We start from the raw sequence: 26545 nt of genomic DNA on the forward strand, positions 1-26545 counted from the left end.
ACAACCACTCTGTGGGTCGCTCTTGCTTGTGCTGTTGTTGGTCCATCATCCAGGCTCAGAGAAGAGTAAAGTTATAACATCCAAAGAGCTGAAGTGAAAGTTGAAGTGTGCTTTTCATGCTGTTTTTTTTTTTTAAGTTTTTTTTTGTCCCTGTGTCAGTGAACTCTGCTGTCGCTCCGTTCCCTATTCTGGCCCACTTATTACTATTCAACCATTCAGCATTCAGCAAACACATATGTCATCCACTTTGTGCAGTTTGAATTTTAGAGGACTTTAGAGGGAGTAAGTTTGCAGTGTTTAATAAATGAACTAAAAAAAGAATTTAATAAAACAGGACAGTCAGTGGTTAATTGCTATATCAATGTGTGTTAACATTCATGATGACTGTTTAATAATTCAATGTTGTTGAAACAGGAACTTCACTGAGCCCCAAAAAATGTTTTCTAAAGGTTGGGGTGTCAGTCTTTAAGATGCTTTGCCAAGTTTGTTGTGTTAAGTATTTGTACTGGTGACATGCCAATTATCAACACAGGCTAAAGATGGAAAAGCCTCTAGCATCACTCATAAATTTTGATGTATGTGAGACCTGGTGTGTGGGGTTTCTCCCCTCCGTACTGTACTATTCAATATACTATTCAATTTCCCCCAAAAACCTGGGAATATTGGAAAGTCCAAATCTTCATAACCACCCTCAGCCTGCACCCCCCCCCCCCCCCCCCCCACATTTCTTGACTTTGGTGTTCAGCCAGGAATCTTGGTGGATCGTACACCATCTTTGTGCATGCTTTTGTTTGTGTGTTTGTGCATGGTGCTGTGTGCAGAGTAGAGAGGTACGGTAGGGCAACACGGCATGGTTCAGGCCAGGAATGTGCGGTGTGTGTGGGGGTGTGTGTGTGTGTGTGTAGGCTGTACAATAGAACCTGGCTCCCTCGGGGTGGTCAATGGGATGGGTTTTACCCCCTGCTGGATGATGAACACCACATAACGCTGTAGCTGTCAGCTCCTCTTAACCACTGCTGTAAACACATGTATTATGAGGGCACATCAATGCACATGTACACACTAGAACATACGGGAGCACACAGACGTGTTAAAAGTGTGTTATAGATAAGAAATTACAGACACAGCACACATAAATGACTACAGACACACGCACACAGTTCAGTACTGTGTTTGTACAATTCTAACAAGTTTGAAAGTCAATATGATCACCTTTATTCTTCAACACAGTCTGTGCTATTTTAACAAAGCTTTCTTGTAAGTAGTCTTCAGGAATTTTCATTTGTTCCATTATGAAGATCTTCCCACACTGCTTCAGTTGTGCTGAGGTCTGGGCTCTAGGGAGGCTAAACCATGACCAATAGTGTTCCATTGTATGTTTTTCTACTTTTTGTCTATTGTCTAGTAAAAAAGTGCCTAAACAATTTCAAATTGGTTAAATGCTCAGTTGTCTGTTCTGTGATGATATAGCACTGGTTCATTACGGGTTGGGTTAGGTGCTTGAGTGATTCATGGTTCAGCGTTTTGTCGCTTTATAAAAGTGATCCGCTGATAAGTTGTCTGTTCAATGAACGGTCAGGTAAGGACTTGACTATAAATGAATGATAAAGGAGCCAAAGAAAAACTTTGAAAGATTTGATTTGTTGCAATAGTTTTGTCTAGTTTAAGGTGGAAAGAACATGTTTTTTTAACAGTTCAGTTAACATCAAAAGTATTTGTGCCAAAATAAATTTGTGAAAGCCTATTTGTGTCATGTGTTTAGCGCATATCGGTGCACGCCAAATTCTCATAAAAGCAAATGTTAACATACTCAAAGCAAATTCCAGCATATTAGCTTCATTAGCTCATCAATGCAGATACCGGTACATTTGGAGTTCTGCATGCATGTACAGACCTCTGTGCATCTTTGCAATATGCATTTGTTTACCACACTCAGATACACTCTCTGTTCACATGACTGAAGCACAGAGCATGCCTGGCATTGAGATCAGTATTGGGAATGCTCAACCTTGGACTTGGCTGGTATGCTAGCTTGCACAGGTTGATCACAGAGGCCACTGAGGGTAAACAAGGGAATGCAAAGATGAGCGTGAGTAAGAAAAAGTTCATACGGTCTCTCGGAAACACAAGTTCATAGACACCAGGATTTTGGTGCTGGTTTTCATTAGGATTGACTTCATAGTTCATGGTCATTCATCATCATTGTCATTATCAGGGTGACAGGTAGTGCAGGTTTTCAGTTGCTGTAAACACAAGCCACCCCCAGACGCTTTACCACCCATACCAGTGCTCTCTTTCTTTACCCCAGTGCTGCTTCAGTGTTGTGTGCTTTCTAAAAGCTTACAAGAGCTTTAAGTACATACATGTACAAGTGCACGCACAAAGCTGGCTTTGTGCACTGATCTGTCATCTGCAGACACACATGATGAGGAATGAAGCTATGTAATTGCATTTGGCCTTCACTAATGGGTGCACAAACAAAGGTCCTGTGGCTTTAACGGGAATCATCATTTACAAAACAGCTTTTCTGCTGATCAGTCTTATCATTCAGCTCCCCCTAGTGAGCTCAGAGGAAGCTTGCTTTCAAAGTGGAGTTTGCAAATTACATTATGACTCAAATCAAACCTGTTGATTAGTGAGCTGAGTAATGTTTCAAGTTCAGCTTGATTGGGTGGTGTTTGGTTTGTTATGTTACTATGATACTGCATTGACTGTCTTGTTTATTATTATTATTATTTTTTGCTTTCTCTTCCACAGCACAGTAAAGATGCAAAGCAGTATTTCCCACTCACCACCAACCATAGCTGTTGGGACTGGGTGAGCACCAGAGTGAAGGAGAAGAGCGTCTTAGGAAGAGGCAAGAAAGATTTTCACTAACAGGTAAAATGAGGGTTTATAAGAAGTGTGTGCAGTGTTTCCACAAGCTTCGAGGCAGCTGGTTTCAAAGCTTGTATGTTTTGTCTCACCCCAGATTTTGGTTTACCTCGATGTTTCCTGTGGCTCATTGGCTCTTTGTGTGATCAGATCTGTGTTGTCTTCTTTTTCAACAACCCCTGACCTGCAACTTCCCAAGTTGAGCCTGGGAGGCAGGGGAGCTACAAGTGAATTTTCATGGCAGCGGCACTCTAGGGCTGCCATGGCAGCTGCTGCCGCCGATGCCTCACACCGTATTACCGCACTGACGCCGGAGGAAGAGGGACGACGGACTGCTGCCAAGCTGTTTGGGAGCGCCGCCCCACTGCCCCTGACAGAAAGAGAGAGAGAGCGAGACAGGGAGAAAGAGAGAAAGAGGGAGGAAGGAGGAGAAGAGGTGGGGAGAGCAAGTGGGAACGAGTGTTTGGTGTGTGGGGCTCTGTTCACCTCACCAGAGAAGCTCCGGCTCCACGCCTTGAGTCACACAGGAGAGAAACCCTTCCACTGCTCACATCCACACTGTCCCAAGGCCTTCAGCTCCAAATACAAACTCTTCAGGTACAGAACCTTGAATTACATAGTTCAGTTCACATCCTTTTGAATACAGTGCGACACATGTCTGTTTCATTTAGGTATTTGAGTAAATGTACCAAGTTTGGTATATAGATATGTAGATCTGGACATGCTCCTTGCTTTTAGACAGATACAGACACTTTCCACTTATCTGGTGATCAGAGTTCTGACTAAAGGTTAGGGTGGTTTTCAGAAGATATAACATTCCAAACCCAAAAAAAGCTTGCATTAGCCTAATTTTGTAGCAGGACAGTCAAAAAATCATAATGTCACCTTGAAAGATTGACATGATCTCCATATATATAAAATACCGCAAACCTGGGTACCTGTTGCTTAGTTTTGGCACATTTGCACATTTCACAAGCCCAGCCTCAGCATGACCATATATCTATGTGAGCTTTATAAGGTGATGAACTTGTTTCCAGCCTCACATGGCCAGAAATTCATTTTTAAGTGACTAAATTCACCAACACGTCAGTGTGTCTCGTGTATCAGAGCAACTGGTTCCAAAACCCATTCTGGTCCTGCCTAGAAGCCACTGTGACTTGTGTATGTATTTATAGTTACCAAGGGTTTGACTGAAAGAATGCATGCTTCACTAACAAACATGACAGTCAGACGTGTAATTTCCCCTTCCATTCACAATCTCTCCTTTTCACAGGCATATGGCCACACACTCTCCGCAGAAGACCCACCAGTGCTCATTCTGTGAGAAAATGTTCCACCGCAAAGACCACCTGAAGAACCACCTGCAGACCCATGACCCCAACAAAGAGGCCTTCAAGTGTGAGGAATGTGGGAAGCACTACAACACCAAGCTGGGATACAAGCGCCATGTGGCCATGCACTCCGCCACGGCGGGGGATCTCACCTGTAAAGTGTGCATGCAGAGTTACGAGAGCACACCTGTTCTCCTGGAGCACCTTAAGAGCCACTCTGGGAAGTCCTCAGCCGGTACTAAAGAGAAAAAACACCCATGTGACCACTGTGACCGGCGTTTCTACACACGGAAGGATGTGAGAAGACATATGGTGGTCCACACAGGCCGAAAGGACTTCTTATGCCAGTACTGTGCCCAGCGTTTTGGCAGGAAGGACCATCTGACGCGCCATGTGAAGAAGAGCCACTCGCAGGAGCTGCTGAAGATTAAGACAGAGCCCCCCGATATGCTAGGTCTCTTAGCTACGGGCTCTCCGCCCTGCTCAGTGAAGGAGGAGCTCAGCCCCATGATGTGTGGCATGGGGCCCAACAAAGACCCCATGATGGGTAAACCATTCCCTAGTGGGGCACCTTTTCCAATGGGCATGTACAACCCCCACCATCTCCAGGCCATGTCAAATTCTGGGGTGGGTCACCCACACCCATCTCTGATGCCAAGCTCCTTGTCTGCCGCTATGGGCATGGGTTGTCATATGGAATCTCCTGCATCTCTTCACCCACACTCCCATCATCATCACCATCACCACCACCATCACCATCACCACCATTCCCCTCCACTGCCCCCCCACCATCAACCTCCGGCTCCCCAGCAGCAGCACCAGCCCCAGCCAGCGCCCAAGTACCAGCTGGGATCTACCTCATACCTGCTGGACAAGCCCTTGAAAGTGGAGATGGAGAGCTTCCTCATGGATCTGCAGAGTGGCTTGCCAGGCCCAGTTCCCTCTGCAGAGCCCCACGCTGCTGCTTCACCCCCCAAGGATGGACTGGAGCCCGCCACGGGCCTGGCGGATGAGCTCTGCGGGGATCCCCTTCTGTCTAAGAGCCCTGCAGTGATCGCTGAGTCTCTGTGTGCTGCTAACATGGACTTCTCCCACCTGCTGGGTTTCCTGCCCATCAACCTGCCTCCCTACAGTGCCCCCATGAGCACTGGAGGGCTAGTTATGGGTTACACCTCATCTGCGACCTCCTCAACTTCCTCTTCTTCCTCTTCATCGTCTCTGCACACTGCTGAGCCCCATGCAGCAGCAGTTGCAGCGGCAGCAGCCGCTGCTGTCGCCACAGCACCTCTTACCTCTTTGCAACCGCAACCTCAGGAGCAGCAGAGCTCCAGCGGGAGTCTGGGTCTTGGATCTCTGCACCCCCTCCCACCAGTGTTCAGCTCCAGCCTTAGCACCACCACATTGCCTCGCTTCCACCAGGCCTTCCAGTGAGAGTGCCGGCACCTTGCGTCTTGCCCAGCAGGAATGGCCTTCGCACCAGCCTCAGCTCAGCACAGATGTTTCGGGCTAATCAGAAAGTTGGAAAATTAAAATGAAAGAACATTTAGAAGCCTTAAATGAAAGTGCGCACAAAAGCTTTTGATTGAGCCTTAAAAGGAATTTAAACCCCTTTAAGCAAAAAGGAAAAGGTGAGAAAAAAAGTTGAAGCAGCTTTTATTTTGGGCTTTTTTTTCCTTATCCTGTAGTTATACCATGTATTAACCCTTGTTTTTTTTTGGGGTTTTTTTCTTCATTTTTTCCATTTTCATTTATTTTTATCCCCCCTTTTTAGTGTTATAGAAGGCAGAATCAGTGGGCCAAAAGGCATGGTACTGCATACTTTCTAAAGTAATACTATAAAAAAAAAAATCAAAGATAACTTTTAGATTATCTGTTTTGTTGTGACCCAGAAAAAATATAGTTTGAAGTGGATATTTTGTTTTACTTATTTTTCTTTACCAAATGTAAGAACATGGTAGAATGCGTCTCATCTTGAGTTTTTGAAACACCCGTGCTTATATTATAGCTTCAACTGTCAGGACTGATATGGAGAGAAGAAAGACCCCTGAAAGGAAAACGCATAAACTTTATGTTCTGTTCAGAGATGGCTTACACAGAACCATAAAAGTGACCTGGCCTCTATAAAAAAAAAGTGCTCTTCCAACATAAAAAAAACAAAAAAACTAAATAGAAAAACTCCACAAAAAATCCATAACAAAACAAAACAAAACAAAAAAAAACAACAACTGATGTGCTCCTAGAGTCAGCTCAGTTAAAAACAGACTCTAATCATAGATAAGAGATCTGTTGGCTGCCAAACACACATTTTTAAAGAAAAGCTAAGAAAGAGAAAGAAATGTGTGACACATGTTGGCATCATTTTTTTGTGTTTCTCAAGAGAAACACTTTTTTTTTCTTAGCAGAAGGCACTTCACCTTTTGTCTCCTCCCTCCTTGTGACTAGAGGTTTTCACTGAGACAGAGAGCTCCTCACTAGACTAGAGGAGGGCCGTCTTTCACTTATCTTCCTTTACAAGTTTCCCTGATAGTGATATAGTTGTTTGCAGCTTTTCCTAGCTGTGCCGCATATCTCTGAAAAATATCTCTATTTTCTGAATATACTGCAACCACATCTTTGGGCGGTCTTTTAAAAAGATGCATCATCTTGGTAATGATGAACCCTGACATATGTGAATGACAAATAAAAAGAGCAAAAGAGTTACAGTGACAGATGAGGAAAAATGTGTTGAAGAATGTTATTGCAGTGTACGAAATATCTCAAAAAATATTATAATGGCTTTTATCTCAGTAAGGTGTACTTTTGGTAGACGTATTACAACTAAATGATGATGTTTTTGATGTCTGGCAAGTTTACATGTGTGTGTATCTTACAATTTTGATCAAACAAATGGATGAAGTATTAGCCTTTTCCCTTAAGCTTTCTCTGTCATATCCAGTCTTTACCTTTACATGTAATTGAGTTAGTTTAAAGGAATCAAAACTATGGATGGGAAATATATATAGAACGCTGTTAGTAATTTAGTAACAACCTAGGATTTGAACAATGTAGGGATGCTGATATTGAAGACCTATGAAGCTACGTGTATGTAGTAGAATATATACTCACCGGCAACTCAAATTACATACACCTTGCTGGCATTGGGTTGGACCCCCCTTTGTCTTCAGAACTGCCTTAATTCGTTGCACAGACGCCACCAGTTACTGGAAACATTTCTCAGAGATTTTTGGCATGACATTGTTGTAAACTTGCTGCAGATTGGTTGGCTGCACATCCACGAACCTCCCATTCCAAAACATCCCAAAGGTGCTTTGTGACATGACACATTATCCTGGTGAAAGCAGCCTTTAGAAGATGGACTTGTTAAGAGATGCTCTTCTGCATACCTTGATTGTAACAAGTGGAAGAATTCACCTTTCTTCCCCATTCTGATGCTTGGTTTGATAGACTGTTTTGACCATGCCTATGTGCCTGAATGCACAAGTTTCTGATTGGCTGATTAGATATTTGTGTTAACAAGCAGATGTATCTGAGAAACTAGCCGGTGAGTGTGTATCTCACTGTATACATACATTTATAATGGGGTGTAACAACTCTGTGACCAAGACCAAAATTGCAATACAAATATCAGTATTGCATCTTGGCTCAGTCTTCCCATGCTGTGATACCCATGAGGAGCTGTTAATGCCTAGTTAAAGCAATGCATAGTTACAGTAACAAAAGCTGTAATGTTTTAAAGGTTGTTTAGAATAATAGAATGAAATCTTTGTTCATGATCCAATCATGATAAAGTTAATAGGCCTGTGTTAAAAAAAGTTGTTTTTTTTTGTTTTTCATCCCCTGAAAAAAGGAACTGAGGCCAAAAAACTGACGTTTGAACTAAACTGTGGTCTCAAAGAATTGTTACACCCCTAGCAAAACTGCTCTGCTGTGATAAAATCTTCTGTCCAAGATCAGTTATCTTGAATGTCTTGAAGTTCTAACCATTCATTACTAGTCCTTAAAAACCCAAAGCCCAAAGGTCACCTAAACCTTAAAGTCATATAGGTGCTCATTATCTTTCCATTTAATTTAAACTGTAGTCATTCCCTTTAATGTAATTATTGTGCCTTGATGGGTCATGCTAACTCTGCACTCTGTCCCTCTTTTGTAAAGATTCTAGAAATGGTGAGAATTTGGGAAAAAGTTTTTGCACACTTGTAGCCTAAAAAAAAAATCCCTCTGAGGTCTAAGTTGACCCCAAACCTAACCCCTAACACTAACCCTAACCAGAGACAAAGAAAATTACTTTTAAAAAAAGTTAGTGGCTTTTGATGTATGTCAGTTAATTCAATTCAATTCAATTCAATTCAATTCAATTATATTTATATAGCGCCAAATCACAACAAATGTCGCCTCAAGGCGCTTCATAGATACAGAGAAAAGCCCAACAATCATATGACCCCCTATGAGCAGCACTTTGGCGACAGTGGGAAGGAAAAACTCCCTTTTAACAGGAAGAAACCTCCGGCAGAACCAGGCTCAGGGAGGGGCGGGGCCATCTGCTGCGACCGGTTGGGGTGAGAGAAGGAAGACAGGATAAAAGACATGCTGTGGAAGAGAGACTGAGATTAATAACAGATACGATTCAATACAGAGAGGTCTGTTAATACATAGTGAGTGAGAAAGGTGACTGGAAAGGAAAAACTCAATGCATCATGGGAATCCCCCGGCAGCCTACATCTATTGCAGCATAACTAAGGGAGGATTCAGGGTCACCTGGTCCAGCCCTAACTATATGCTTTAGCAAAAAGGAAAGTTTTAAGCCTAATCTTAAAAGTAGAGATAGTGTCTGTCTCCCGAATCCAAACTGGAAGCTGGTTCCACAGAAGAGGGGCCTGAAAACTGAAGGCTCTCCCTCCCATTCTACTTTTAAATACTCTAGGAACAACAAGTAGGCCTGCAGAGCGAGCGCGAAGTGCTCTAATAGGGTGATATGGTACTACAAGGTCATTAAGAAAAGATGGGGCCTGATTATTTAAGACCTTGTATGTGAGGAGCAGGATTTTGAATTCAATTCTGGATTTAACAGGAAGCCAATGAAGGGAAGCCAAAACAGGAGAAATATGCTCTCTCTTTCTTGTCCCTGTCAGTACTCTTGCTGCAGCATTTTGGATTAACTGAAGGCTTTTCAGTGAGTTTTTTGGACATCCTGATAATAATGAATTGCAGTAGTCCAGCCTGGAAATAATAAATGCATGAACTAGTTTTTCAGCGTCACTCTGAGACAGGATATTTCTAATTTTAGAGATGTTGCGCAAATGGAAGAACGCAGTCTTACATATTTGTTTAATATGTGCATTAGAATCAACAGAATTAAAAGTTGCATTTTCTGATAGCACTGAGTCATCAGTATTTATTATTTAGTCCTAGGAGGGGTGACTTACACATGTGCAGTAATTAAGCACTTCTATCATCCGTACTTACCTCATACGTCACACAGCCACAGGAACACTAGTGTTATTGACATTTGAACAACAACCATAAACTGGGAGTCAGTCAGAGTGGCCTGTTGCTAGCTAAACTTTTACAAAGACCGAAAACCACATTACACAATCAGAAAAACAATTTAAAAAATGTCTAATTTTATAGTTAGTTATATTTTGTACTTGCCATTGTAGCAAGAGGCAGAAGTTCATTGCTAACATGACCCATACAGCAATAACGACCACATCAATGGGAAATACAGGTTTAGATCAATTGGGATTATTCTTAATCTTCTCATCGGTGACGATGCCCAACCTTAATACTGAACCCTAACACTATATTTTGGTGAATCTTTTTTTTTTTTTTTTTTTTTTTGCAAAAAATGTAAATAGTCTTTGATGTGTTTCAGTTAGCATGATTATTTCTTTCTCCTCTTGATTTGCAAGACTTGGCAGAACATTTTCCTTTAAATGTTAGATTTCCTTTAGCATAGGGTTAGGGTTAGGGTTAGTGTCGTCACCGGTAACAACCTCATAAGGTTAAATGGTCTTTCTGTGGCCTGACCAACACTGACAAATATGCATGTTCATATCTTTGCTAGTTAATTTTATTGGCGAATCTCATTTCAGCGAAAGAGCACCTGGTAACTCTGCCTTTTTAACAGTCACTGTGCTACATGGGAACCCAAACACACAGAAAAAAAAGGAAAAAACATAGCACATAAAAAATGGAAAGTCAAACACATATTGCTGCTTTTAGCTACGGTTGCAGATGGATGACAACTGTAGACCACTAGAACATTTCAATTTTTTTTCTATCTGCAAGATGGACAGCCAGCTGAAAACGTGCATGAAACAAACCGACAAAGTGTTCATCGGCCCCAGTACCACTCCCTCTGTACTCCTTCCTTTCCTCCTCCTCTTTCAGCTGCTTCGTAGAGTCAAAGGAAAAGGGTCTGAAAATATAGTGATCTATCTGGAGGAAGGCAGTCACCGAACCTCTGTGCTTTGACATTCAAAGCAAGAGGGCGGACACGTGTTTGACTGCAGGACTCGAGGTATCGCTTATGCTCATATATTTGTTTTGTTTTTTGTCATTTGATATATTATTTTCTGTTTGTATAAAACAGGACCTCGAAAAAAAACAACACAACACATCACCTCATTTTTATGTTTTTGTTTTTTTTGTTTTACCAAAACCTCGGGAGAAGAAACTATGTTTTTGCACAATTGCTTGTTGAAGAATGCTACAAGTGCTTTTCGTTTAATACTGTAGGATATAAAAGCCCGACAATGAGCAGCTGATGGACCCTGTTATTTACACAGGTGGAGGGGTTCAAGGTCCAGCAACTTTACTGCCTTCGGGTGGAAACACATTGGTCAGGCGTTAAAGTTGCGTACATTATTGCTTCAACCTCTTTAGACTTTTGCTCTTCTCCGTGCACCTTGGTAATTAGGTAAAATTGTGCCAGAAACCTCTACTCTGTAGTTTCCATTTACACAGGTTAACCCTGACCCCTCCTTTCAGAAGGTATAAGAAGCTGAAAAATTTGGAATCACTGCAATGTGTAGAAAAGCGTCCCCGCACAGTCTGACTGTTTAACTTCATCCCTAAAAATTGTCTTTGTATAATCCAAATTTCAAACTAAATTGGAGCAGGTTTTACACTTAATTAGAATCCCATTGGAAAGTCATTTTTTGATAATGATGATGATGGCTCTTGCAAAATGATCAGACGTCTGATCCTAAATTCATTAGCTGTCAGCATCTTTCTGAGAATTTATCATATTAAAGAAAAGGTAAAACTGGTCTTTATTATGATCTCAAAAAAGGTGGTTTTATAAGAACCCTTTTGGGTTAAGCCAAACTTGTAGCAATCAAATTGAGCATTTATATATTTTTGTAACAAATAGTCATTTAGTCTTGAAAAAGCTTTTGGCATGCTTTTAGTTTGTCCTCCCTGGGTTTCTGTGAGCTAATCTGAATTCTAGCACTTTCAACCTTTTAAAAAAAAGAGTATTTTTTTCTTTAAGATTTTCAGCTTATGTGTTCATATGTTTTTAATTTTGTATTGATCCTGTATATGTATGTGCCATTAGTTTGATGTGTAGACTTTATCAACTTGTGTATTTCTCTTTTCCAAAAGGATAACAGTATTTTTGATATACCTTTCACTAATATCCTTCTACATAAAAGACCTCTGCCCTTTTTACTTTTTTGTTCGTTTTGGGTTACCAGCTTTGCCTTCTCTCACGTGATTTTTAATCAAACTCTACAGCCAAGTGTTTGAAGACAACAACCACAAACCAACCACAGCCTGCCACTGAAAGCCTGTTGTAAGAGACCTGCCATTTTTAGACCATGTAACCAAACAAAAGTAAAGTCCAGAGCGACCCCACAACATAGATTTTAAAGCTTACCATTGTGGTCACAGGACTGATTGTCTCTGCCAAAAGGAACAACTTTGTGAGCAGCAGTGAAGTTGACTCTCAAAAATGGATTTAAATTAATGTTATTAAACTCAGTTTCAAGCACCTGAAAAGAATAATTGTTTCTTTTTAGATATTTTAAGCAAACTGGACATGTGGTGAGGGCTTACTTGTAGCTGTTAAAATTCAGATTTCATGTCTATCTTACCACCTGATTTGTACGGAAGCTCATTTGTGCCAATAAGTGAACTAATAATAAAAATAATTCTAATAATAATACAGGTAGTTAGTCAAGTGAAAATAAGATATTATACTAAGTGTGATAAAGTGAGATAGCTATTAAAATACTATTAAAATCATTCCATCATCATTCCACACAGGAATGTTACAAAGTTCCAGGATCTGGTCTGTAACAGACCTACACATTCAGCAGGACAAGCTGCAGAAACAAATATGATTTAACATCCATAAATATGTGTAGAGAACTTGTGTGTGAATAATAGTAGTGGGAAAAGGACCTGAAAATGGCTAAAGACAAAGCATAGCCTAACAGACCTACCTATCCATTGTTTCCATTGTTGTACTGGTTTCCAAAGTAGATCTGTATGTTGGTGTTAATGTGGTCATTTCATCTTGATTTAAAATGATCAGGCTGCTCATAGAGTTTTCAAAATATTTTGAACAATGTCATGTTGACTAAAAATGTGAATTTTCGACTGAAACAGGAAGTCTTTGTACAGCATATGTACTGAGCCATGTTTTTAGGTCGTATTTGTTTGCATTTTGCTGTGTACTGCCAACAGTCACTGATCTGAACAAAACTCAAACTGTGTTAATTATATGTTCCTCTTCATGTTCTAGTCTATTGTAGATGTACATATTACTATACATCGGCGTTATCTCTGTCCTGATCTCTGTCTAAATAAATAAATACATTTGGGTGAATTCCCAGATGATTAAACATGCAACTATTTTAGTAATTTAAAAAAAAGCACAAAATAATACATCTGCTAAAATGAGTTTTGTTTCAGGCTCTATGAACTCTGTCCTGCTTGATCATCATTTATCATTATTTACGTAAAGTGAAAAGTATAAAAGTTTTGACTAACGTTTCCTAATTTAGACTGTAATAACACAACTACAAGGGGATTTTTAATTAAAACAATATTTCATAATTTCAATTTACAATTGTTTTTTTTGGCAGAAATGAGCTTCTGTAATTTGAGCTGGTCCATATCATATCAATCCTATTCTGAAACAATTGCAGTGTTGTTCTGCTACTCTGCTTGGTTGTAGCTCCATTACCTCGACCTGCACCTACTAGGGATGCACTTATTCTCATCTTTTCTTCTTAACTAGTAGGTGCAGCACACACACACATTTTAAGGGAATTTATATATCAGTTTAAATCTGAGAAAACTGATTAGATTTTTAATGAGGCTCTCTCTTTGTTGCCCTCTCTTTTGTTTCGCTGTTAATGAGAAACTGGGTACTGTCTGATGCAGGCAACATCCACAAGTAGTTTTATATATTTCTAGCTTAACGGAAGTCTTGCATTCCAACCTCTTTGTGTATCTTGTTTAGTGACATAGCCCATTTTATTTTTATCACTTGCTATTACAGCCACCTCTGAAATAACCAAGATTTTTTTTTTAAAAAGAAGAAGGTGAAAATAGAGTTTTTGCATCCACGTACACTATATTATATAGCATCAACTACAGGGAGAGTTCTATTAATGATGTGCTTTGGATAAGACAGACAATGCGAGGTCTTGCTTTTTTTTGTTACATATCTCACATGCAATCAGTTGCTGCAATGTTAAAGTGACAGATTTGTATATTGGTTGATCCAAAGAGATGATGAACACAACAACAGAACTATTGACTTATTGTACAGTACAGTCTATCTTTGAGTTGTCATGTGTTATGTTGAAATGATTAAAAGAAAAACCAGTGGTTTCATAGCCTCTTGGCATTCTTTTTTTTTTATCTGCAAAACACTAAACCACACTAAAACATGTCAAAAAATGATTCACATAAGATATTATCATAAGATCTCAGTACCTTTTGAGAATCTGGGATCTTTAGCAGTGTAGGAAATTATTTTTTAGTATATCAACTTAAATCAGCGGTGTCCAACTCCAGGCCTTGAGGGCCGGTGTCCTTCAGGATTTAGATGTGTCCTTGATCCAACACAGCTGATTTAAAGGCTAAATGACCTCCTCAACATGTCTTGAGGTTCTCCAGAGGCCTGGTAACGAACTAATCATGTGATTCAGGTGTGTTGACCCAGGGTGATATCTGAAACCTGCAGGACGCCGGCCCTTGAGGCCTGGAGTTGGACAACCCTGACTTAGATGTTTTAAGGTGATTATGGGACTTTCTTGAGAAGAGAGGATTTTGATCGTTCTCCTATGAAGGACAACACAATCTAACATTCAGAAAACAGAATAAGTTGTTAAATCATTTTTTAAAAGTCATTTTTATTTAGGATATTTTTTTCCTGAACTCTGTATTCTTGGGATTATTGTTTATTTTCTCTCGGCAGGAATAAGAATGCTTTACCGCTTGACCCGATCTACGCGATATATTCAAATCTGAAACATATTTATTTCTTTATATCATATTTCTGTTTTCAACATGCATTAAGATTTTTTTTACTCTGTATCAGACTGAAAGATAAGTAATATTGCACATCATTAGTAGCAGAAATTTTAAACAGATTTGAGAGCAGAGAAGTAGTGTAGAGAAACAGTTTTCCTGTTTCGGAATATGATACGCATGGAGTGGAACGGGGAGAACCTGGCTGGATAGGCTTTATTAGCCATGCCGATGCTGTTTCTTGTAATGAGAAATGGGTTGAGGTTTGACCACAGTTAGGATGTTGTTTATTTATTTTTATCACGAGAGAATACCAAATTACGAACATGAGTACGAAGATGTGATGATTATTGACAGTAAATTACAAATTTCTCTTATCTATGCAATTTTTTTTTTTTTAAGTAAGAAATTTACTGCTTTGCTAAAAATAGCTTAAAACAGTATCTCAGAGTATTTCCTTTCTATATGACTTGTTCCACAGTGAGTCGAAACCTCATACAGGACCAGAGTCTGGATTATGTCTTAGAGAGCTATACAAGTGCGCCTGCATGCATAACTGAGTGTCAAGACCATCCTAATTATAGTACCAAGGAGCTAACCTATACTTACATCAACTGAACTGAATCTAACACATGTACTCACGGGCTGCCAACTGTGCCATAATTCAGGAATAGAAACTCTTCTGGTTTTGTAGAAGGGTTTGTAAATAGGATTTGAGACACCACAGCATAAACTTTGTCATGTGACCACAGGTTTCCACACAGTGAACAATTATGGAAGGACAAATCAGGAATTAACAACTTAAAAGCCATACACAGCAGGCATCTCACAAAAAATTAGGCCAATAGTGTGAAACAGTACTGCTCTATTGGTGGGGAAAACCAAGAGCTGGAAGATAAGTGCCTTGAGGCGACATTTGTTGTGATTTGGCGCTATATAAATAAAATTGAATTGAATTGAATTGAAAGATGAACACTTTGTAGTTGAAACATTGCACTGATAGAAATGTTTTATAGAGGACATAGTGAAATAAGTAGTGGGAAAAAGCGAAGGGAAAACTACAGAAATAACAATAATCATATAAATATAAGAATTAAAAAGGTAAATGCTTAAGGAAGCAAAATGACACTGGAAATTGGATTTTCTTAAATTTAAAAAATGAATGCATGCATTTATTGACCACTGTGCTTAGTGCATTTGAATTTCCTCGCTCTCTCTGATTGGTAGATCCTTAAGATGTTTTGTTTTTGCTTTGTTTTTTTCTAAGAATAATGGCTCGATGAGATTATATGATCCAGGCTGAAATAGAAAACCCACAAATTTTTAGCCCTTCTAAATCAATCTATTCATCCCTGATTGTGATTTTGAAGATGGAGTGTTGAAACAGCCTCTTTCTCACACAGGCAGACAGCCAACAGTCCTAGACACTGAAAGTCATGTATTGCAGTCTACATGACTATCATTAGACTGGGGGACGTTTGTTCATATGCACTGCTCAAAAACAAATCAAAAAAAGAGCAGTGGTGTGACATAGCAGGTTAGCCCATTTTACTGAAATGTGCTTGTTTGCATGAATGACAGCATCAGCGCATGCTTATAATGAGATGATAATGTCATGGGGGATCCCCTCCCTAATCTGGAATCAAGTACTACCGAGGTCCTGGACAGTCTAAGATGCAACCTGGTGGTGTTGGATTTTTCTTGGATTTAGGTCAAGCGAGCACAGTTAGTGGTATCAATTGCATCATCCTCCAGGAATTGCCCGCATACTCTCACCACATGAGCTGGGCATTGCTTTGCACTCAGAGGAACCCAGAAACCCCTGCGCCAGAGAAGGGTCTGGAAATAAGTCCAAGGATTTCATCCTGACAGCTAATGGTAGTCAGGGTGCTGTGGTTCAGAGGTTCCTCTGTGAATATGCCTCCCCAGACCACCACTGACCCACCACCAAACTGGTCAAGCTGAATAATATTACAGGCAGCTTGTTCACAGCTTCTTCAGAACCTGTCACTTCTGTCATATGCGCTCAGGCTGAAGGTACTCTAATATATGAAAAACATAGGGCTTTTCATAGCCAATTCTCATTTTCTGTGGCAAGTGCCAGTATTGGGCTAAAGTGCCAGTGCCTTTAGCCCTCAGTGAGCACAGGGCTCATTAGACAACGTTGAACCCTTAGGACAGCTTCATGATGAAGTCTGTTTATGATTGTTTAGTCACAGACAGTGTCACCAGTGACCTCATGGAGGTCATGTTGTAGGACTTTGGCAGTGCTCCCTTTCTTCACTGCACAAAGGAGCAGAGCGGAGCAGTCCTGCAGATGGATTAAAGACTTCTTCTGCCTTGTTTCAACTGCCTGGTACTCATTTTGTGTGGAATGAACTCTGGGTGTTAGCTTTATGGAAATTAGTTGTAATTGATCATTTTGCTGGTTTTTGCCCTAGACTGTACATTAAAGATTGATATTGCCCACTGATTTCTGGACACTGCATTTTCATTGCTACCGTTTACCAGAGTGCTAAGTGAACAATAGGTAATGCAAGCTAACTTCAGTTGTGCAAGCTAATGTTCAGTTCAGCAAGCCTTGTCTTATGAAAATGAGACCTAGCAGACACTTATTAGCTAAAGCCTCCTGTGTTAGGACCTATCTGTAGTATCAAGATATTAGAGTTTTATAATAATCACAGTTGTTATGAAGGAAGTAACTATCAACAGAGATAATAATTATATTTTGTGACAGGGAACAACCTGAAATAAAGTTGTGCTGCCTTTGTGGACAGGATGTGTCATTGTAACGCACCATTAAGCATGTTCCAAAAACACAGGAAGCTAACTTTCATATTCAACTTGTCATCACTTTATTGTTTTGTCGTGGTACATTTTGTAATTGGACATTCTGTAAAAGAAACAAAGAGAAAAATAACAAACAAGTTTCTTTAAAAGTCATCAAGAGCATCATGCTTTTTGGCTAAAACGATGACAGGAATCATTACAGAGAGCGCCACAAACAGCAAAATGCAACAAATACAAAGCTGTTTTCTTTTATTTACATTGTAAAACCTTCAATCATACATGCATGACTCGGCCTCTTAAAAGCAAGTCTGTAAAAAATCTCCCCTGGTGTGTGCACTTGCAGGAGAGGAGTGTCTGTCCTTATATTAGACAGCAGTCAGGTATCAGAGCTCTGAAACTCTGACACAACACAGGGTGGTTCAGCAAATAAAGGATGAAAATAAAAAGTAATGATCCTGTCATTTCAACTGAGGGATCCTTGGGGCTTTGATTAGTTGTTTCACATAGCAAGTGGCAGGGGGAAACTTCAAATGATTTTGCCTTCTCGGTCTCTTTAAGTGGCTTGTCTGTAGCTTGAGTGCTGATGATAATGAAGGAGACCATGAGGATGAGTTAGCCATTCTTTCCTCTTGCCCTGAAGAATCAGGGTATATCTAGGCAAATATCTCATCTGTACTTTTGTGCAAAAGTGAAGCATTTCAATAACCCTACTAAATCTGTCAAGGGTGTAACAAATACAAGTGTACTAAATATTACCTTACATGCTGTGTAGTTTATAGTTTGAGTTTCTCATAAATCTGCGAGGTACTTCTTTTTGTTTTGCTTGATTAAAAAAAGGCCTTGGCCTGAGACATCCAGTCCTAATTGAAATATACTGCAAATATATTTTTCTTTAAAACCACACCACATACAGTCTGATAGCCTGGCATTCTGCAGACACCATCCATTGTTTTCTACTTGAGATATGGATACTGCTTCAGATATACTGTATTAGTGATACTGATCTACACTTTTGTGCCGTCTTCCTAAGAAGAGTGATACCACACATCTACTGACATTTAGCACAAAATCCTATGTCTCTATGTAGTTAAGAAAGTATTGTTATCTGCTGGCTAGCTTAGCACACCATAAACACTAATATCTGTGTTCTAATGTCCCCAGTTTTACTTTCAAACTCAAAAGCAACACCTATCCTTATATAGTCCCATAATGCATTGGATTGTTGACATCACAATCTGAGCAAAGTTCCTGCTAGCAGCAGGTTAACTTAGCCTAGCATTAAGACCCATATATTAATACCCACATTAAACAGAAAAGCTTATGCTAGGTACCAGATAGCTTACCTTAGACCAAAAACTAATGTTTCTGTAGCAATCTACTGCTAGCAGCCAGTTAGTTTTCTCTAAATTAAACTAACCCTTGTGACCAGGTAGCTTAGCTTAGCAGAAAAGGATGACCAGGTAATCTCGCTGTACAGATGGTCACTACTCCTCGCCAGCAAAAGGCTGATTTATTGTGTACAGGTGCTGGAATACGTTGTTGAAGTTATACATAAAAACCACAGATGGTATAAAACATGGACATAGCTTCTGTGTAGCTTAGTTGCTCATTTCAAGTCATAATGACTAAAAAATGAAGTTGTTTTGTAAATCTCGAGACTCACAGGATTGTCAGCCAATGAGCAAGGGGTTTCATGGTCAGCTATACCCCCCTTGTCACATCCAGTTATTTGAAACCAAGATGGCAATGATGAAAACGCCAAACTCGAGGCTTCAAAACACAACTTTAGAAACCAACAGATGATGTCAGAGTAGCCACTTCCACCTTTTACACTGTTTATAATATAAAATGGCCTTTGACAAACATTCAGATTTAAGAAATTTCATGGGACAAATTCATATCTTTTACCTTTAATTTGGCTAGCATTCAACTGAAATGCGGTATCTGGTTAGAGCTAATCTGCACAAAGTAACCTAGGCTGAAAAGTGAAGCTAGTGCTTTAGAATCTTAGACCTGCATTCTTTCTAATTTACCACCTGAAGGCACCTGTTGTTGCAAAGAGACTTTTGGTCCTACAGAACTCTGTAGATCTGCATCACTTGTTTCAGGTTATTTTGCATTCTGTAAAAATTGGGCGACTCAAACTGTCAGAAAGGTTGTCAATAAAAACCCCAGCATACGCGTATTGTCCATGGCGTTGTTGATATTTTGACTGAATAACATGAAAAGTCAGACAAATTACTTCCCAACTAATGGGAACACATGGATGCAGGGTTATATGCCTTAAGACATAGCAAGAATGTCATCTTTCCTCTTTATGCCTACTGAAAATAACCTGTCACTAGCTCATATTTAACAAACAGTCATGTGAGTGGTATCAGTCTTCTTACCTAGCTTTTAACGGAAGCGAATAAGTTTATTTCTATTTTCTCAACTGGATTATTACATATTGCAATTTTGCTACTGTAAAATAAAATAGTTACCTAGATGAAGCCCTTGAGTTGAAGGTAAAGCATTTTTTAAAAATCAGGTTCCACCCAAAACTGCATGTTTTTTAAGCTGAAAAATACATATAATTTGAAAAGAAAGGGAAACATATGATCTGCAGCGACACAGACTGTACACATCTAATAAGAACCCTGTCAATTACATTCAAAACACCCCAGGACCTCTAAGCTCCGATACCGGCCAGGTGATCTTGCTGGGCTTTCTAAACACATCAGATTATACAAACATACGTATGGTACATTAGGCTCAAAAATGAAAGAAAATAGGCATTCCATACTAAAAATGGTCCTCTGAAACAACCTTTGCAATTTGCACCTTTTCCCCCCATTACTGCATAGTTCAGCGGGCTCAGGCACTGCTAAGGCTACACTGATGGCGTGGTTAACGAGCGGAAAAACATATTTGTGTTGTAGGCTTTTGAATATAAAATGGGTAGTTGGGTTCAAATATTCAAGTTCAGTCCCATTCTGAGCAGTTCTGCTTCATTTAGCGCAAATGGAGCAATATTTTGACATGAATAAGAAACCCAGTGTTTGGGAGGGAGAAGCTAATATTTGGATTACAATTGTGGTTAACATGGTCACACCAGGACATGGAAACTGAAGTAAAAAAAACAATAGAAGATTTAATTTATCCATTTTTGTGTTACAATGTAGAACTTCCCAGGGTGGTTTCCATCCATGAGTTCAACACAACAAACAACAGAACCACAGAAACGATCCTCAATCCTTTCCTGATCTGTAAAGTCTCTGAAAAGAAGGTCACGTCTGAAAACGGAGACAGCAGAAAGTGTAGAAACAGAATTTACGTGGGGAAACCAGAAGGAAGTAGCCTCCTGGGAGGCGCCCAATAGAAATCAAGACACAGATAAATCCCATGAAGACAAAAATAAAAACCTGGATAAGTTACAATCAAAAAGAACACACACAAACACACACACAAAAAAAAGATAAAATGTGCAGAAACCCTTGTTTGACAAGCTTTGGCCCCCTGTCTTTGTGGAAAAAGGTGAAACAGCAGAGGACATTAATAGTCCCGGCAGAACAGAGATCCTCTAGGTGTCCTGGAAAGGAGGAGGAGGGAGGCAGAAGCAAGGTGACAGCTGTTTTAGATCTGCCACCTTGCTTTTCTTTATTGTGAGGCCAGCAGTTGCGACTGATGCACTGTAGAAAGCATCCCTCTCATTCCTTCTGCACTCAAGTCAGTGCTTGTTGGACATGAAGAACATTTTTATATATATTTAGAATGTTACAAAAAAAATAAAATAAAAAAAATAAACAAAAAACAGCAGCACCAGCAATAACTAGTCGATTTTCACCGCAGCGTAGATTTTCCTGATGAACATGTAGGCGGCATAGAAGCCAATTGTGCCCGTTAACAGCCAGAAAGACAAGACCATGAGGGCGGTGTAGCCAAAGTACAGAAGGGAGGGGATGAACTCCACAATGTCCAGCTAGGGAAGAAAGACAAAAGGAAGCAGTTTAAACATTCTGCACATTTCCATTTCTATTAAAGAGATATTCTTGCAATTTATCACTTTTATCTACAGTGCAGGGAACAAGATATTCTTGCCTAGAAAAAGTCTATTGTTTCATGAAGGTTGTGTTGTTTGACTGTCTCCCTCCCCTCACCCCTAACTGGTTGTAACAGATGGCTGCCCTTCCCTGAGCCTGGTTCTGCTGGAGGTCTCTTCCTGATAAAAGGGAGTTTTTCTTTCCCACTGACACCAAGTGCTTGCTCATTCCAATATAATGCACCTACAGGTGACTGCTGTTGTGATTTGGTTCTGATTCTCTGAATTAAAGAGCCTGTGCTTGGGATATGAAAGGTCATATGAATGGTTGTTTTTGCAGTAGTTGTAGATTTTAGGTGAATTGCGTGAACCTTCCCCAAACCCTCTTCAATGCTCCCTTTTGAATATGCCTTCCAGCACCCCATAACATGCTCTGAACTCCCCACGGCAGGTTGCCATTTCCAGAGTTCATTTTGCTGGCCATAATCTTGTTTTCCAGCATTGTTGGAAGTATTATAGAGGAAACACAGAACCTGCAACAACAAAGATGGTGGTAGAAGTCTAACTGGAAGTTAGACTTGTGCTAGTACTGGCCAGCACTAGCTGATTACCTGCCATTTCCTATGATAAGGGCAGCTGGCTCCACTGAGCTGGTAAACTCTTAACCATAAACTGTGACTGGTTCTCAGTGAAATCCAGCTCAACCCTCTCAACCAAAAATGTTGTTCTATCTTTCAAAACTCAAGTGTCCAAAATATCAATCTTTGAAGTTACAGACCAGAAATCCACAAACCAATCAGAGACTAAATCTTATGTTTGTTTATACAGTCCATGTCTGTACGTTAAAAGAAAACAAAAAACTAGGTCCAACAAAATAACATTTTTACATATGAGTGAGTCGATGGTGGAAATCTTCAAAATTAAATTTAATTCTGCCATCTTTCAATTCAGGTATTAGGCAGGCTTTGTCAACACTGATGACTCTTCAGGCACTGACAACAGCATGGCTAAGAACAGCGCTTTCTTTAGAGTTTATTGTGGGAGTGTCTCAAACAACCCTGTGCTTTTTACCTTGTTGACAAAGTAGAAAACGGCGTAAACAAGGACATAGAAAGCCGAGCCTCCTGAAACCAGGAAAGTTCTCCACCACCACCGGTAATCCTGACAGTGAAGAAGAGAGAGACAAGGCTGTGCATAAGTTCTTGCTCATATAATACAGATATGTGCCACACAGGTGAAAAACATAACCAACAATGTGTGAGTGATGTGTGTATATCAAGTAAAAACCTGGCAGCCAGAGACAATAATATGCAATTAATGAGCTTACCTCTGCACAGAGCTGGAAATAAACCATCACAATGCTGATCTGAGAGCAGGACACCACCAAAATGATGAAGACCAGAAAAAGGAAGCCAAAGAGGTAATAAAACTGGTTCTCCCAGATGGCCTGGAGGTGGATGGACACACATACACACATTGATTCTAGCATTATTGAGGAGGATTACACATCAGTTACATATCCTCTAAATAGAAAATAGATACTGTGTTATTTCTGAAAACTGTGTACCGTATTTTCCGCACTATAAGGCGCACTTAAAATCCTTTAATTTTCTCAAAAATCGGCAGTGCGCCTTATAATCTGGTGCACCTTATCTATGAATTCTGGCTGTGTTTACTGACCTCAAACCGATTTTATGTGGTACACGGCGCTCAAAAATCTGTCAAAAAATGTTTTAGTAGGACTTTGCTAAGCTACAAAGCCGCACTGCTTGATGGATTGTCTGTGCATTATGGCTACCGTAGTCAGGAGCCTCGCGACTCATAGTAATCTGGTTCCAAAACTCCGTCCGCTTTTTTCCACTTGATAAAAGTTCCCGATGTTTTTTTTGACAAATGCAATCGCATGGAAAATTGCTGTAAATAGACCAAACTTCAGTAGGGGAGAACAACTGAGATAATCCAGCCACAATATGAAGTTAGTCATTAATGTAAGATAAGATAACCTTTATTAGTCCCACATGTGGGAAATTTGTTTTGTTACAGCAGAAAGTGGACAGTTACAAGTTACATAGCAAAAATTAGAAAAACACTGGAACAACCTATACTGTTGTTCCAGTGTTTATAGAGCAGCATACCAGAGAATTCAACATTAATCAATCAATGATACGGAAGTGGAGGAAGCAAGAGGAATGAGTTGAGTAAAGTTTGACTTATCTGACTGTTTTGTTTCGTTTAATACGCCTTATAATCCGGTGCGCCTTATGTATGAAAACAGACCTGTTTGTCGACAGTGCGCCTTATAATCCGGTGCACCTCATGGTCCGAAAAATACGGTAATAGCATTGAAAGATGAGGAGCTCGGACATGCAACGGTGCACATGTACTTACACTGAAGATGAAGAAGAGCTCAATGAACATGGCACCAAACGGCAGGATCCCAGCCATCAGGATGCTAACGGAAAGAAGAGGAAAGATTGAATCATAACTTGCGTTTAAGCAAACCATTAGCCATCGGAGCACCTAAGAATGCGAGATAGACTCAACTCTTACCCAACAAACTTGTTCATGTACCAGCGCTGCTCTGGGACCTGCCGAGGGATCTGGTTGGTGCGTACAGGGTTATCATACGGCTGTTTGCGGAAGCCAAAGTAGTAGCCAAGATAGACCAAGGGCATGGAAATGCCAAACCACATGCACAGTAGGGCCAACATTGTAGTGAATGGGACCTGAAGTGAGAGAAGACATAAGGAACACAAGAAGAATTATTCAGAAATTCAATTCGATTTTATTTACATAGCGCCAAATCACAACAAAGGTCGCCTGAAGGTGCTTTATATATGGTAAGAAAAAGACCTACAGACCATACAGAGATGATGTCAAGATGTTTAAGAATCCATGTGAGAGTTCAGTTAATCTTTAAAGTTAAACCACACCTACAGCACAGATGCTTTATTCTGTGACAAATAAGAAGACACTTCATAGGATAGTATACTTTCCCCGTGGATGCTTCCTTTAACAGTTTTACCAGCCAAAATTCCCTGCAATTGTTTTTCTACCCAACTTTAGTTTCCATTGCATCCAATCATGGTTCCAGTTGATGTGAGTCACATTAAACCATTCTTTGGTGTCTCATCCACTCAAATACCTGTCCTTCCAGATTAGTGCCTTATTAGACCCAGACTGTACACTACATTGACTTGCTACACCATCTGGTGGTACAAATTGGTATTACAGGCAAATATGGTCCAATTCCATTTTTACTCGAGGTGGTATGGCTTCAAAACACAATAACCAACACAAAGATGCTTTCAACAAAAAGTTGTTGTTCCAATTAACGCTTTAGTTAATCTCAGAAGGGCATAAACACACAGTATCAAATTTTACAATAAAAAAATGATGGAAAATCAATGATATTGGTGTCACCTATCATCCCCAAGTTAGACTTTTCTGTGTTAGAGTGGCGGGAAGATAAAGAATATAAAAGTGAGTAAAGTGACTGTTTGAGATATAAAACAAACACACTCACTTTAAACATGTAACTTTTATGTGTAATAAGGTGATTTCATTCTAAATCTCTCTTCATGACCCTCATTTAGCTTTTTTTCCCCCAAAGGTCATCTGAGTTTTTCCATAGCCCAGTTTGTATTAATAATGACTATCATATTACCAGCTTGATGATTGTCACAAAATAATTTTTATTTCAGGTTAGCTCAGATAGATTGGGTCATAACAGGCCTGAACAAAGAAGGAGGAAAGCATATTTAGCAATATGTTCCTGTCTTTAGAAATCCCCCTTGGTGGTTCTCGTTTATATGACCTCTGTGAAATAACATTGTAACAACACATGGGGTAAAGTAAGATGTGCAATCTGCTGAACACTGTACTGGAAGACGTCTGCCATCACTGTTAATGTGCATGCTGATACTATTCTGTTGAAATGCCTTTGCATAATCGATAAAAGTAAAGTTTGGATCAGCAGGAATATCCAAGAGCAAGGAAAAAACTGCCTGACACAGAGGATTTAGATCTTTTGGCTCACATGGATTACTTGTACATACACTGATTTAATTATCTGAAACTCTGGCCATGTTATTTTGAGCATCTAAAACTGGAACAGTATAAAAGCATAGCATATCCAGTAAAATGTGTTAAAAAGTTAATTAAGGATAAACGATTCTTCTTTTAAACAGAATGTGAAAGCAGGGCTCGCAAAATTTCAAAATCCCTGGTAGCCCTTGGGCAGGCACTCTTTGGTTTTTGGTAGCCCAAAATAAATTTAAGTAGCCCGAATAAAAAATATTATTTTTATTGTATAATATATTAAAGGAAACAAAACATCAATCAAAACATTTTTAAAACACAAATTACAACAACTGTATAAACATTACAATCAACTCAAATATCTGGTTCTAATTAAACAGAAATTTCTGTGAACTTGTTAGAACTGTGTAGAACATGAATTAGTCTGTGTCAGATCCTGAATCTGAAATTTCCACTGAAGTCACGGATGAGAAAATGCCACTCGACGTTGAGGGCATAGCATCTCCTTCATCAGCTTTCTCTTCCTGTGCATTGCCCTCCATTTCACTACTCTTTGTTCTTGTCTGGGTTTTATGATCCAGGTGTCTTGAACCTTTTCCAGAAAACATCCAGAAATGAATCGACTTGTCAGGGCAAAAAGATTCAACTGTTTTCCCATTAATGGAGAGTTGCATGCAGTCATTCAGTGTTTCAGGGTGTAGAGAGGTACGATGTGTTGTCTTCACTCGGTTCATGCAAGAAAATCCTCTCTCGCAGATGGCTGTTGATGGACTAAGTGTCAGCATTAATTTCACCAGCAACAAGATATGAGAGTGGTGTTCTGGATTCTCAGAGAGGAGATCTCTGTACAAGCAATCTACTTTGCGACCCCGGCGTTCTGCAAGCCACATTTTTAGATCCATCCATTCTTGTGGAATTTTCTCTTTCTCTTCTGCATCTAGCAAACAGGCAAAATGTGTGACAAGATAATCCACCTCTTCATCCCCATAATTTGCTA

At 39.8% G+C, this 26545-nt stretch overlaps 3 protein-coding genes across 6 annotated transcripts in view; 1 reads left to right on the top strand and 2 right to left on the bottom strand.

Annotated features, from left to right (window-relative positions):
- plagl2 (pleiomorphic adenoma gene-like 2) overlaps window positions 1–13746 on the top strand; it is a 52189-nt gene extending 38443 nt beyond the window's left edge. For 2 of the 4 annotated variants that reach the window (XM_085145509.1, XM_085145510.1), the window contains 3 exons: window positions 2758–2880; window positions 2972–3471; window positions 4148–13746. In XM_085145509.1, the coding sequence (XP_085001635.1) occupies window positions 3137–3471; window positions 4148–5636 (1824 nt within the window). In that variant the 5' untranslated portion in view covers window positions 2758–2880; window positions 2972–3136 and the 3' untranslated portion in view covers window positions 5637–13746. The remainder of the gene's footprint in view (window positions 1–2757; window positions 2881–2971; window positions 3472–4147) is intronic. The other 2 variants (XM_085145511.1, XM_085145512.1) reach the window with 2 other exon arrangements.
- Window positions 13747–17527: 3781 nt separating this feature from the next.
- Window positions 17528–26545, bottom strand: part of tm9sf4 (transmembrane 9 superfamily protein member 4) — a 25214-nt gene continuing 16196 nt past the window's right edge. The window contains exons 14-18 of the mRNA XM_085145506.1: window positions 24058–24233; window positions 23896–23959; window positions 22835–22954; window positions 22579–22668; window positions 17528–21447 (exon numbers count right to left, since the gene is read on the bottom strand). Of these exons, the coding sequence (XP_085001632.1) occupies window positions 21298–21447; window positions 22579–22668; window positions 22835–22954; window positions 23896–23959; window positions 24058–24233 (600 nt within the window). The 3' untranslated portion in view covers window positions 17528–21297. The remainder of the gene's footprint in view (window positions 21448–22578; window positions 22669–22834; window positions 22955–23895; window positions 23960–24057; window positions 24234–26545) is intronic.
- The window catches only part of LOC146494850 (zinc finger protein 862-like), a 4721-nt gene continuing 2415 nt past the window's right edge, over window positions 24240–26545 (bottom strand). The window contains exon 1 of the mRNA XM_085145507.1: window positions 24240–26545. This exon is cut by the window's right edge and continues 2415 nt beyond it. Coding sequence (XP_085001633.1) covers window positions 25968–26545 — 578 coding nt within the window. The 3' untranslated portion in view covers window positions 24240–25967.

The sequence above is a fragment of the Neolamprologus multifasciatus genome, chromosome 20 (genome assembly GCF_963576455.1).
Source record: "Neolamprologus multifasciatus chromosome 20, fNeoMul1.2, whole genome shotgun sequence".
NCBI classification, from domain to species: Eukaryota; Metazoa; Chordata; class Actinopteri; order Cichliformes; family Cichlidae; genus Neolamprologus; species Neolamprologus multifasciatus.